General features: G+C 39.1%; 2 protein-coding genes across 8 annotated transcripts in view; one reads left to right on the forward strand and one right to left on the reverse strand.

Annotated features, from left to right (window-relative positions):
• Positions 1-2,254, forward strand: part of ADAMTSL3 (ADAMTS like 3) — a 172,573-nt gene extending 170,319 nt beyond the window's left edge. For 5 of the 6 annotated variants that reach the window (XM_039722891.1, XM_039722893.1, XM_039722895.1 and 2 more), the window contains exon 31: positions 313-422. In XM_039722891.1, coding sequence (XP_039578825.1) covers positions 313-422 — 110 coding nt within the window. Of the gene's footprint in view, positions 1-312 lie in introns of all 6 variants that reach the window. The other variant, XM_039722889.1, reaches the window with a different exon arrangement.
• Positions 2,255-2,743: 489 nt separating this feature from the next.
• Positions 2,744-13,949, reverse strand: SAXO2 (stabilizer of axonemal microtubules 2). Of its 2 annotated transcripts, XM_039723251.1 has the most exons (4): positions 13,823-13,943; positions 7,981-8,160; positions 7,030-7,232; positions 2,744-6,269 (listed from the first exon to the last, which is right to left on the reverse strand). In XM_039723251.1, the coding sequence occupies exons 1-4, from the start codon at positions 13,861-13,863 to the stop codon at positions 5,296-5,298; spliced, it is 1,398 nt and encodes a 465-aa protein (XP_039579185.1). In that variant the 5' UTR covers positions 13,864-13,943; the 3' UTR covers positions 2,744-5,295. The 2 variants fall into 2 exon arrangements, with proteins under 2 accessions (XP_039579185.1, XP_039579186.1); XM_039723252.1 differs by lacking the exon at positions 7,030-7,232 and having other exon boundaries at positions 13,823-13,949.
• Between the last annotated feature and the right edge of the window lie 30 nt (positions 13,950-13,979).

Genomic DNA, 13,979 nt, shown 5'->3' on the forward strand with positions numbered 1-13,979 from the left:
ATATTTAGGAAGTTTTTTGCAAACTTCCCTACATGACTGTGCCAGTTGTGACTCAAAAGTCTCTGAGCAAGCCGTTAATGTCTCCAAGATGGGGTTGTGTTCTGAACAAGACAATGAGTAAAGGAATGCAGTGAGATCACACCTCTTACTTGTGACCTTGTTTAGCTTTGAATCCTCTCCTGCCAGAAGTGCACACTAAAATAATTACAAAGCTATCAGGAACACATCAGTTGTTTACAATTGCAATGGCAAGCTCTGCTATTTCTCTTTTGCTCATTATAAAGCCTTGTAATGTTTAAATATATTTTTCAGAGGGCGAATGCAAGGATACAACTCACTACTGTACATTTGTAAAGCAACTAAAATTATGCTTGATAGACACCTACAAACAAAGATGTTGTCAATCATGCCAGGAAATGTAAGTCCTCTCTGGCAAGTTCATGATGCTGCAGTGAAGAGATGAGAAGAGTGGTTCATTAAACTAACCTGCCTGAAGTATATTCTTGTAAATGAGACATCAGTTGTAACAGTTAAATGGCAACGTGGGGCTAATGAAAACACAGTATTGTGGATTGATGTGCTGGATAAGGTGTTGTTTCTGGGAGCTTTCATTTTTCATTCTGTGCAATGGCACTTTTAATGCTTTAAACACGGATGGATTAGCAAGATAATATTATGGCATATCATCTGTAAAATTTTGCAGGCTATAATTTATAATTTTATCTGTGAAAAAACCATTACCTAAAAGCAACAAATACTGATTACTGTCCTTAACTTATGAGGGAGAGTCACAAAATACTTCAGAAACGTTTGGAAATGCAGCAAGTATTGATTCCCAGGATTTTGGTTTGGTTTTTTTTTTCATCGTATTTAACACCATTTTTAAATTTACAGAAGCTGTGGCTTGTAGCTGTAAAATTTTGGCAGCAGCTTCATTTTCACAAACAGCTTGAGCTTAAGGGTTGATCTCACAGGATATGCTTTACGGATACTAGCTCTCAGATGGATACACAGAAGTACATTGAATTTTTCCTGCTTGTATTTCTGTGTATGCAGTAAGAAGCTACAGATCCTAGCACAATTTTCAAAGCAGCAATAGATTTCTTTTGAATAAATGAGGTGTCATTTTTTATTGTTTCTATTCTAATTCCAGTCTCTGAAGTACAATCAAAGTTCTGGCATGGTTATACCTTTGTACTGTTATTAAATGAGACAGAAGCTTCCTTATCAGAGCTGTGAATAAATATTTGTGAGCACTGTTCTCTTGCACATCAAGTCAAATGAAGAGCCAGTAACTGGCCAAAATACCTGTCAGATTTCTTGTCTTGAATAATCATTCTATTTTTCTCCATTAATGGGGAAAAATGTCCAAGGAAGAATTATTAATTGTGAAGACAGACAAGTGGAAGGAATCTATTTTGAGGATTTTTCTACCAAGATGATTTTTCCATCATGAGCATTAACCATCTGAGTCGTTTGCAAGTTGATAAATTTTTACCAACATATTCCTGGGTAAATTATCTTCCATATTGCAGATTGTCTAACTAGGGCTTTCAACAAAGAGTACCCCACATAATGCAGAAAATAGGGGGTTTTTCCTTTTGTAGTTTCCAAGCTACTGCTGATATTGGAGGCCTGAATGCTCACTTTGACTTGCCTCTTGGGTTCCATCTCTGACCTGTGTGACGGGCAGAGGGCTGGGAGTGCTGTGGGGGCAGCTCAGACACAGCATCCTGCACAGAGGGTTTGCATCACTGAGAATTAGGGTAGCACTACTGTATAGAAAATGTTTAGGGTGGACTATCGTGTCCAAGGCTGACTGCAAGGAGAGGATATTCCTGATCATTACCTTTTTCATCAGCAATGGGTCTTGATTGTTTAAGCAGTTTTTTAAATTAAACATTTGTAAAATACTTTTGTAGATATTTATTGTCTGGTTTAAAAGTGCAATATTTTTTTTTTGTACAGTGTTTAATAAAGATTTTTGGACATATATTTTTTCTTATTACCAAAATTTCTTATTCATGTTTTCCCTTTATATTTAAAGTTTTGAAATGTTAACACATAGCATTTTTGTTGCGTTAACTTTGGTTAAGTATGCATGCTATACTGAAGCAGTGCTGTAAATGTTTGTGATTGCAATTGGCATGACATTCCTCTGTAGATTATTTTATTGCTTCTCCAGTACCTGAAGATTCTAGCTTCTTGAACGTAGTTTTGATTTTTCTGAAATAAAGTATAATTTGATTATTCACCACTGCGATTACCCTGAGATTGTTTATTACCATGATTTGCATGCTAATCATGCTTTCATTCTTTGTTATTTTTTCAACCTACTTTGTCCATAATTCTAAGATGTTTTCAAAGCCTCGGATTAGTTCTTATTTTTAATAGTCTGTCAGACATATTGTCAATTTTCACTGCAGTCTGCTTTGCACTGCTATTAAGATACAACACAGATGTAAGATGACTGAAAAAGTGGAAACATAATTTGCCAAGATCCAAATGTCAGCTTTGATTCACTGAAATCTAGAATCAGGATTCTTTAAAAGGTGGAATAAAATTGGATTTATTTTTCTGGGCCTTCACCAAGCAGAGTTAATTTAGATCTAATAGAACAGTTCCATGTTTTGTATTTAATGAGTGATGGGTATACCTCCATGAAAAACAAATTGTTTCAGAATATCCAATATGTGTAAATAGTCTCAGAAAGAATAGTCTAAGAAATAGTATGAACAACAAAAGCCTTAATTTTTTTTTTATTAAATACAAAAAAAATGTATAACAATTTAATGGTGGTGTTTCAGAGTTATCCTAGATAACAATATTGGCAAATGCTTAATTTTCCTTTTGAATTCCATTTGTGCATCTATTAAAAAAGCAAAGGCTCTGTACAGCAGTGCTGTGGAGCCTGCTGCTGGAGGGCAGAGTGCGCAGAAAGCACTCTCAGAATAGCAGCTGAATCCATTAATAACTTTCTGCTTTTACATCTTGGTTTAACATGACATCATAAAATGCTTTTTTAACAGCTGTTATTTTGGAAAAATATTAGTTTTCCAGCCGTCTCTTCACTTGGTCTGCATTTCAGTAATTTGTTGCTTATGAAAAGGTTGACGTCAGGTATTGAATAGTGTCTGAAGGTTTATAATATCATTTGATGCTTTTCCTGGAAGCACAATCAGTGTGTTGGGGCTTTTTCAATTGTGAAGTAATAAAGGCTTCTCTCTTTCACTGTTAAACTTAGGGGAAAACATTATGGACAAAATGAAAGGAAATATGCCCCTCCACCCTGAAAAAGCCTTCAAACACATCTGCAGAGGAACTGTTAAATGTATCTGAATATGCCCTCCACTTCCCTTGCTCTCAAATGTTTGTACCGTGCTGGTAGGTGGCAGCAAATGACTTTCCATAACTTAAGGGAGGGAAGTGACTTCAGAACTGAAAAAACAGCTGTGAAAATTTTAAAAAGCATCTGGGCTTCCTCACAGGCCCAGCAGAGGAGCCATTTTGAGCAGAATATGCAGGCACGTGTAACTTCATGGATTCAGACTGCATTTCTCCCTCCCTAGAGAGGAGAGCTGGAGGACATTGGGACCTCCAGAGGTACCAGGACTGTGTATAGCATGTGGACCTGAGCAGGTGTGACTGTGCAAAGTTTTGGCTTTGTTTCCTCAGTTGTGGCATGACAGAGAATGACTCAATAGAGTGTATTTCTTCTTTTGTGGTACAGAAAGATGACAATCAATTAGACTTCTTCCTGTCCTGCTTTTAGGATCTTGCAGATTTACATCGTCCTTGTTTATTCACATTTGAAGGGAGGTGAATAATTTTCAAACAGAAAAGTAAAACTGATATGCCATGTCATTAACAAAGTAAGTGATACTACAAAATCACAGTACAAAGACAAAAGTTCTGTTAAAGTGACTGATGCTCTAATAATGTCTGGATGCCTCCCATGCAATGCTTTTGTACAGAGCTGATTTGCTCAGTTCAGCTTTCTTGCTTTTATATGACCAATTTCCTGCTTTAAAAATGTTCCCATTGTTGATCTTAGCCCTTTAATAAGAGACTTTGTTTATGAAGTACAGCCACATGATTCTGCAGAACCCAAATACTGTTCTACACCAATGGGTACAAGATATGCAATACTGAGGAAAAAATCATACTGGAATAGTGTGGTAGAGCACGGCAATACAGTTAATTACAGAACTATTAATTGCGACTTGCTTAAATCATGAATGTAATAAAACTAAAATTGATTCATCTGGATTTTTCAAAAACAGCTAAAGATCTATAGATAAAATATTGAATGTTTCATACAGAAGCAATTTCATATAAAATTTCTGTAAAAAACTGGTGTCTGTGTATTTGGAACAAGCAATTCTTTGAAAAGCAGACAGACTGAAGCCAGGCTGCCTACAGATTGCTGCATCTCAGCTGGTATTTATTTTTACCTGAGTTTACTCTATTTTCTGTAAATCTATACAGTCTCATAATGAGATTTGATTGTATTTGCCCACTGGGTTTAAAGATGATTCAGACATGCACTCAGTCTGCCAGTGTGTCCAAGGTGCATCAGTTTTGTTTCCCTTGGAAGTAAGGCTGAAAGTGCATGATCAGGGAAATTAGGGAACAGAGTCTACTTTTGGTGGTTGAGTGTTTTCAACTACATGAACAGAAAAAGAGTGAGGTTACCACCTGTTAATTGCTACCAGAAATTACAGTGGGACCTTTGTACTCACTTCAGATCTGAAGAAGTTAAAGTAGTGATGACTACAGCTAAAACCAGGATTTTAGAAATGCCTAGGTGTCATGGCATGCTATCTTGTGATCTGGGCAGTAAAATACAAAGGAAAAAAATCTTACAGATTACTGAGATTATGACTGATTTCTTAGATTATTGTAAATAGCATTATTTTCTTACTGTGTAAAATATTTTATCAGCAAAAGACACTTGTTATTTCACAAATACAATAATTTGATTGTAGAAAATATCAAATAACTAAATATGTTATAAAGCTGCTTCAGATGGAGCATGATGAAATCTGGGGAGTCAAGGAAAATAGAATGCACAATCAGAAAAAGCACAGATGCCATGTAGGGAGTAGTGCTTCTTCAGCATTTGGCAAATCTTTATTAGTCTTGTAATAAACTTTGGTTTGGCTTTGGTTTTCTTCAAACTTCTAAAAGCAAAATTTGCAGTATTCAGCTTGCTTCCAGTGTTATTTAAAGAGAAAATGAACAAGTTGGTTTCCAGTTATTTAACTAAGGTGCTTGAAATATTGCATGTAAGCATTATGACACAGCAGGTACTTCCTCTGGAACAGGACTGCAGTCTGACCCGGATCGTTCTGGGGACACCTGGCGGTAGAATCTGTGACCCTGAGAATCTGTGTTTACATAGACATAGCCCAGAGCATCTGGATTAACTCCAGGGCAGACCTCTGGCTTCTTTGGTGTGTATTCAGTGCGATACAAAGTTTCATCTTTAAAAGGAACTCCGGTAGGTACAGTGGGTACGGGTTTGAAACTCTGAGGTGGATTGGCCTGATGTGGTATGTAATGGGACCTGAATGTAGTTAAACTAGCAAATTTTCCTGTGGGCTTTTGAATTTCTTCTTCTTTCTTAATAAGCCCTTGTGGACAAACTTTCCAGGGTTGATAGTCTTCTTTTGTAGTAGTCTTCCCTTGAAAAGGGCCAGTGCTTTTTCTTCCAGGAGCTGGTTTTATGGCGGCTCTAGGAGCAACCTTGTGTTTAATGTAATCCAGACGGTTTGAGGACTTGAGGTCCATCTTGTCTGTGGGTGGAACGTACTCGCTTGGTTTGTGCAACTCGGGCGCGGTGACCAAATACGGCTGATAGCGATCCTGGAATTCGGTGATTCCTTTAAAAGGATCATCAGATCCATGTTTCTTACTTTCAGGCTTGCAGCTTTTTGCTTGTTCCCCAGGCATCCCTTTAAAATCACTCTGGTGGGTTGTGAGATCTTCAAAGGGCTGGTCGCTTGGCTTGTACTCTTCCCTTGGCCTCACGAACAAGGGCTTCATCTCATGGACGACGTACGCCATGCGATGGATGGTGTTGCCATCAAAGGGCCCCTCTGGCAGCTTGCTGTCACAGGGTTTGCAGCTTAGGGGGGGATTGGGCTGCTTGGGGATGTAGTCATCTTGAAACGTGGAAGGATTTCCAAACCTCTCTGAAGGTGGCTCGTAGTCATGCTCCACCTTACAGGATTCCGTTCTTTGACTTTTCCATAACCTATAGTGATCTGTAAGGCAAAACCAAAATTCCACCACATAGGTGTTATTACTTAAAACCAGTCCTTTAAAATGAAGACAAAATCTTCTGGTATTAAATCTTGCAAAACAAACAAAAGGTATGTAAATTAAAATGAAATTTTATCTGCATGTTTGTGATCTGATGAAACTGTCTTCTATTATAGTGTGATTTATAGTGATAAAAACAGACCCCCAAAATCGCACTCGACACCCTGATTTGACTCTTTGCTCAACAGAAACGATACAGAAAATAGCCTTATACATGCCTTAAATACAATATCCTCCATTTTACATAAAATATTTTGCACCTTTGCACTGACCATTGTAATAGAATAATTTGTGTCAAGACAGATCATTACTAGGGTGATGTATATGTAAGCTATACATACACAAGCAGAAGCCTAAACTCCACTTTTGACCCGCTCTGTGGAAAAATAAGTGACATGAACTAAAACTACCTGAAAAATACACTGCACCCTAATTTCCATCCAGTTTTGCCTAAGATAGCCCAACACGGTGTATGTTGGAATTTTCTTGAAGCCAAGCAAACCTCAGAGAGGGCTTTTAGCTTAGAAGCAATAGGTCTCCCCTCAACAACTGGAGTGCTGAATGTTTTAGGGCACCATCACCTGCTTCGTAGTATGTTTTACTTCCAGTCCCAAACCAAAATATCCAGTTTCTAACACAGGTAATTCCGATGTTACCTTCATCTTGGTTATTTCTCTTTCTGTAGGGGGCACCTATTATTACCTCGGTAGGTTGGGACAGTATCCACTTTGGCATCTGAAGTGTGTTTCCTCTCTCGAGGCCTTGCTAATATCACTGGTCCTACTTTATGAGGATTGTAATCTCTCTGGTAAATGGTTCCCAGGTCAATCTTGCCTGACTTTGGTCTATATTCTGCTTGTGGCCGAAAAGGTCTCGTAACAATTTCATACGGTACATAATCAGACCTGAATTGGGGAAAAGAAAACACTGGTCAAAAAATCTTTTCTCCCTTCTGAAGCCACTTCTGTATTTTTTCCACTATTTGGAAAAATAACAAAATGTTTACTCTGAAAAATCTATCAGACACCATATGTTGGAGGGATAGCACAAAGGAGAGAAAACCACAGCACATAAATCTAGAATCTCTGATGAATTATAGTCTTTACTCAAAGGTAGATGGTTTTTTAACACTCCGAGTACCATTCACATGGTGCATTTTAACAATACTATTTAAAGTGTCTGAAAGGAGACTTGCAAAGTTGCTATAATTTTCCAAAGAAATTATCAGAAAGCAGAAGCAGAGCAAAGCTCAAATTACTACAAGTGGTAGCATTTACTGATTGTATGAGGAGAATGGAATATAATCAGAAACAGCATTTCACTGTTTTTGTATGGGCACATTACATTAAAAGGATGTGTATTACATATGTGGGTGTTTAAACAGACTGTACAAGCACATGAGCAGTCTGGTAGAATAGCATTTGACCTTTCTATTCTGTAAAGAATGCAAATCTTGTTGTATGCATGCTTTGCTAATTTTTACAACCTTTTGGTGGTAACTGTATTTCTATACTCAACATTTACACTTCAAATATGCAAAAAGTGCAAAGGACGCAATGCATTTTGAGAAGATTGCAATACAATATTAAGTCCCCACTTAAAGAATGAAAAACTTGACAGAATAATTATAAAACATGGTTTGAAAATATTTACTTGAATGTTGTGGTGCCGTCCATTCTCGGCCCATCTTCTTGGAGCTCTGGTTTTGGCTTAAAGCTCTCAGGAGGGCAGATGTTGCCATAGCCAGGATAGTTCTCCAAATACTCAGTTTTGTGGCTCGGCTTCACTCCATCATCATAAATCTTTGTGGGTCTGTGGCAGCAGCGGTGGCGTCTGGGTCAAACACATCAGAGCAGAGAATTTGGAATCGTTTCATTTAAGAGGAAAACCCATACTCTGTTTACTGGGAGTGAATAACAAATGGGCAAGATTGAACAATGTCAATAGTTTTTGTTTAAAATCTTTTCTGAGTGATAAAACCACAAAATATTGTGCTGATGGCACGGGTCCCAGAGCACATCATGCTAACACAGTAATAAAAGCACTATCAGCTGGCAGTCAGTCCTTGGTGCAGAATACAAAGCATGGACAGAGTTGATCTCACTTCTCTAAATGGTGCTACCACCAAGATGCACTTTCACCTTGTCTGTAATGGTTAATGATATTCCTGCTTTTATTTGGAAAAGTAACTAACCATGCTTCATTTCCTGTCTCATATCATCTCATTTTTACTGCTATTACTTCATTGCTTGTCCTTTTATTTCTGTACATCTCACCTATTTTCACCACTACTGATTAACACTTTTTGATTAAAATTTTATGGTGTGAAATCTCATGTGCACTTCTAGTGCTCTACGGGCCATTTATGACTTTTCAACTCTTTTTTTCCTCCACAGACTGACTAAATTCTCTACCCAAAACACATGTTTATTTGAAAGTAATGACATCTCTTTTTCTTAATAGGTTTTATTTCAATTCCTCCTGCTTCTTGTTGATGCTTCTATCAATGACACCATTGTGCAAAAAGGGAGGTATAATGGGAGGTATATAATGACAATTCCTTGTTTATGCCTTGTTGTTTTCAATTAATGATCCATAAAATTACAATTTAAATGTTATTGCTTTGAAAATCTTGTTTTATTAGTTCTAATTTGCACAATGCACATCTCTGGCTGACCTCAAGGAAACATAATGACAGGTTTTCCTCCTACTTATGGCTGACAACTTGCAATGCAAAGAGAAAAAAACAACACTTTTTTTCAAATGAACAAATATTGTAAAATTCTGTGATGAAAAGCTAATTATCTAAACCCCAAGAAGGGAAAAATTGCACAGCTCTTAGTAAATACAAATAAATTCAAGTTTCAGGAAGCTAGATATACAAAGAACATTTCAAAGGTCTGCAGAGAATTTTAGCTAGCACTAAATACCATAGAGGAAAATAATAAATTAAAGCAAGGTAAAACAGAATACAGAAACAGACATGAAGGACTCCTGCTGGGAAAATGAAAGAATGAAAATGAAAAAAAAACACTGAAAGAAATTCTTGCACATTTGAGATCCTAAAGCTGGTATTAGTTTGTGCTGCCTCATTTTGCCAGCTCAGTAGTTTAAAAAAATGAGAAAAGTAGCCCTGTCCTTTTAAATCTTCAGGTGTTTACTCCTTTTCAATCAAGTAAATTAACAATTGAGAGACCTTTTCAAAACATAGCAGGGAAAAGAAAAAGGAAGAAGAGGGAAAGAACAGGAAAGGTAGGAGAACAAAGAGGTAAGTGTGTGCTATTTCTCACTATAGTGTTAGCCTGTCATTGCATTTGTCATGAAATTCACTTTCACCTTGATAATGTTTTTTTCAGCAAGTACAAACAGCACATGCTGTGTGATGTAGCATCTAAAAGTAACAGCTAAGCAGAAACAAAAGACATTCAATGGATGGTTTGAAAGCTGGTTGAAATACAGGTTATCAGTTTATAATGTTCTTCATGGATTTTTGGCATACAATTCAAAGGAGTTGGAAGCAAACATTATTCATCTGCAAAAGCTTCACTTTGACAATCTTCAGTTTGCCATAAGCTGGTCTGGAAGACCAACCACCAAACAAAACACCTTCTGTGTTCTGGGGTCACCATTCTTTCAGGACTTAATTCTGAATATTTTTAAGCAATATTGTGAGTATATCCCATCTATTGCTGAAAGGACATGCTACAAACTGAAACAGATACTAGAAAAATAATTCCTGCAGAGTGGGCCTTTAGTTCTTGGTAAATACAAAACAGAGATGAACGCTATCTACTCTTATCTTTTCAAGGATAGAGATGGTTGTAATTTTATTAGAAATCATCGTTGATCGAAAAATGTCCTTTAAACCACTCATTTCTAGTGTATAAAATAATTCTGAATACTCTCTAACTGTGCACAAAAGTACTTGAAATCAGATGATATTGTGGAGGAAGTTCCTGCATCCTACTCTGCATTGTGAAAGGGCTTTCAGTCAGCCTGAAGATGTAAAATTACCTCGTGAATTTGACTTGGAGAAGAGATTGGGGGGTTTTTTTGTTAACTGATAAATCTGCTTTAGGATGTTGTCAAATTTAGAATGTTGTCCAATTGTTAAACCAAAATTTTTCATTTAGATAATAATTTTATATAATTAATTATATAAGGCATCACAAGGCAAAGAATCATCAGAGAATACAGATTACAGCTCTGATACATGAAATATGGTGCTTAGAGTTTGGCCTGCCCTCCTTGAGACATTGTTTATTTTTAACTTCTTCCTTGTATTTTATATGAATTTCCACCCCAAAGTTACTGATAATTCAAATTAATTTGGTGAGAATATCCCTTTTCCCATGCCTGACTGGCACTTGCTTGGATGGATTATTATTCTTTCCCTTCTTTGTGAGAGACTATCTTGTGTCTTGCATAAGGTTTGAACAGAATCTCATCCAAATAAAAGTGACAGTACATCAGCTCTACTGTGCCAAATGCTCTTGTTCTGGTTATTTTAATAGAATGCTGATGATTTTAACTTATTTAAGGCCTGGCATACATATTTTTTTATACAATGCTAGCAAGACCATTGAAATTCTACCACAAAGCATTTTCCTCCCAGAGAACTAGACTAACAATGAGAAAAACTTAATATTTGTCACAATAGAAAACTTACTACCCCTCCACAAACATCTCAAAGCTTTTATTTTTAATTTCTTTTTAATTTGGCCAGTGCACATAGTATGGTCTGGAAGCCAGAAATGATGGATGGACACTGTTTTTGAGAGTCATCTACTTTCCTGTTCTTGACAGGAGATCTGGTAGTTTTTACTGGGTTTGTATTTATATGTGATCACTATGATGGCTTAAGTAGCCCATATTTTAGAGAAATCTTTCTTTTTAACTTACATTTATTCAGGAATATAGATAACAAAAGGACAAGAAATGGGGGAAGGTTGACTGACTGAGAAGGAGATAAAGCAGTAGTATATTTTTGTGTCTCAAAACAACTTTTACGCTTTTGTAGGCTGTGATTATCTTTTATAGCAATCTAATACTCTTCTTGAGTGCAGAAAGTTCATCTACCACACAGGCTTTATTCTTTGGAAGCCAGATTTAACATTCTGTATTTAAGAAAGCAGAATGGAGTTGTCTTACTGGCTTTGCTCCCCTGTAAGTTTTTTCAGTGTTTTTAAAATTCTCTTGATAGGGGAGATTGTTTCCTTCTATTTTATTATTTAGAATTGAGCAGTAATTATACCTCCATACAATTTCCTGCAGATGATAATGCCTACAGAACATTAGATATTTATAGCTGCTTTGAAGTCCCTGCTAAGCTGTGTATGCATTCCAGTGTCCAGGTAACACTGCCAAGTGACCAAGCAGCCTTCCCCTGAAAACAGAAACTCTGGACACTGAAGCAAACACAAAGTGCTGCCTAAACCAATAATGGCTTAAGATTTTATTGACTCTAAAAACTTCAGTGAGGTTTATTTTAAACCACACGCTTTATGCATATTTAATTCAATTATTCATATTATTGAACTCAGGTTTTGGAATGAGAATTTTTGGTTGAGTTGAAGCTCATTTTGTGCTGTCTCATTGTGTTATCTCACCATCTTTGTACTTGGGCCCGAGCCAGGTTTGTTATCTCACCATGAAAACAATGTCTTCCAGCTTTTCATTAATCCCCAACTTAAGGAACAAATTTATGGGGCAAAATTCACCACAGGCTTGGCCAAAAAGAACATGAGGAGCTTTACTCAATGCCTGCCTCACACTTCTGTCTACACATGACAAAAAAAGTGGCTGATGAACAGACAGACAGACTTCCCACACAGAAACACATAGAGGGGGCCTGCTCTGCAGACCTTGATATGAAACTTGTGGGTCATGGTGCACTTTGCAACCATAGGATTTGCTCTATACCTCCATAAAACGTTGAGCACCTTTGTGATCTTATGATGAATGTTCTTGTATGTAGTTGTTAGATTTTTCTTTTTTAGTATGAAGTGAATTTTTGAATCCTAAGGTGATTATTTTTGTGAATTTTTTTAAAAAGTAGACAGAGAAGAAATTGAAAATTAACAGTTGTGACTCCTACCTGTAGATTCATATCTGAGTTTTGAAAGGTCCAAGTCCCTTATTATTTTGGGACACCTGATTTGCATGCTTTTCTTTCACCTATGGCATTGATAATATTGCTTATAGAACTGTAATAGTAATTTTCCATTAAAAATTGCCTACTGTACCCTCTTGTGCCAGCCTCCCTGGGTCAAAGAGGCTACAGGACAATGATGAACTGTTTGTCTGTCTATGGGATCATGGAATGTAAAGTGATGAGTGCTACTGGATGTGATGGCAGAAGGGCAGATAGATGAAATCTCTTTCAGGGGCTGCAGTGCTTGCACAGGTTTCTGATGAGGTTGCCAGAACTCTTCCGAAGGTTCTTTGGTGCAGTCCTTCAATAGGAGCTGGCTTTGGTTTCTGATTTAGTCTGGGTGGCTTTTAAAGACTGTCTCCATTCTGTTTTATTTTTGTCCATTTAAGACCTTCTTTTACCCTTACCTGATTTAAATGTAAATACACTACATCACATTTACTGGGAGTGTGCTCATACTTGGGTCCTACTCCCCAGGGGCCCGGGGTGGTGCTCATGTTATCACTGAGGTTGGAAAAGGCCTCTCAGATTATCAAGCCCAGCCTGTGACCAAACACCACCATGACAACCAGACCATGGCACTGAGTGCCACGTCCAGTCTCTCCTTAAACACCCCAAGGGACGTGGGCAGCCCATTCCAATGCCCAACCTGCCCTTCTGTAAAGGCAGAATTCTGTGAAGAATGTGAAGACATTCTTTCTAATGTCCAACCTAAAGCTCTTCTGGTGCAGCCTGAGGCTGTGTCCTCTTATCCCGTCACTGGTTGTCTGGGAGAAGAGGCTGAGCCCCACCTGGCTGTGATCTCCGGCAGGAGCCTCCTTTTCTCCAGGCTCAACACCCTGGCTCTGCCAGCTGCTCCTTGTAACTCTTGTGCTCCAGACCCTTCCCCAGCTCTGACGGAGCTTTTTCCCTTCTCTGGACACGCTCCAGCACTCAGTGACCATCCTGGATGAGAGGCCCAGACCTGGGCACGGCACTGGAGGTGCAGGGGATGGCGCTGCCCCGGCCCCGCTGCGGCAGGCCCGGTGCCAGCGGGCTCCTGGCACAGCTGCCTCACCTTCAGCTGCTGCTCACCAGCACCCGCTGCTGTCCTGCTGGGCACTGTCCCCCCTCTGCCCCAGCTGCAGAGCTCTGTGGGGCTGGTGTGACCCAAGGGCACACCCGGCCCTTGGCCCTGCTGACCCTGATACCACCGGCACCATTCCACGGGTCCGGCCGGTCCAGGTCCCTCTGCAGAGCCTTCCTACCCTGCCGCACACCGATACTGGCACCGGCTCGGTGTGGCGGCCGAGGGTGCCGAGGGAGGGCGGCGCTGGCTCGCTCGGTGCCCTCCCCACTCACCCGCAGGAGCAGATCTCGCAGATGCAGCGCGGCGGCCCCATGCCCGGCCCGCTCGGCCGCTCGGCCGGTAACCAGGGACGCCGCCGCGCGCGGCACCAGCGACACCCGGCCCGCCCCGGCCCGGCTTCCGTCTGGCGTCACGGGGCGGGCTCGGCAG

This window comes from Passer montanus, unplaced genomic scaffold, assembly GCF_014805655.1.
Source record: "Passer montanus isolate IOZ18808 unplaced genomic scaffold, ASM1480565v1 scaffold5, whole genome shotgun sequence".
NCBI lineage: Eukaryota > Metazoa > Chordata > Aves > Passeriformes > Passeridae > Passer > Passer montanus.

Coding starts and splice junctions, on each gene's coding strand:
- SAXO2 (XM_039723251.1), bottom strand. CDS start 13,863: ATGGGGCCGCCGCGCTGCATCTGCGAGATCTGCTCCTGCGG. Junction 8,161..13,822: donor TGCGAGATCTGCTCCTGCGG/GTGAGTGGGGAG, acceptor TGTTTGACCCAG/ACGCCACCGCTGCTGCCACA. Junction 7,233..7,980: donor GACGGCACCACAACATTCAA/GTAAATATTTTC, acceptor TCCCCAATTCAG/GTCTGATTATGTACCGTATG.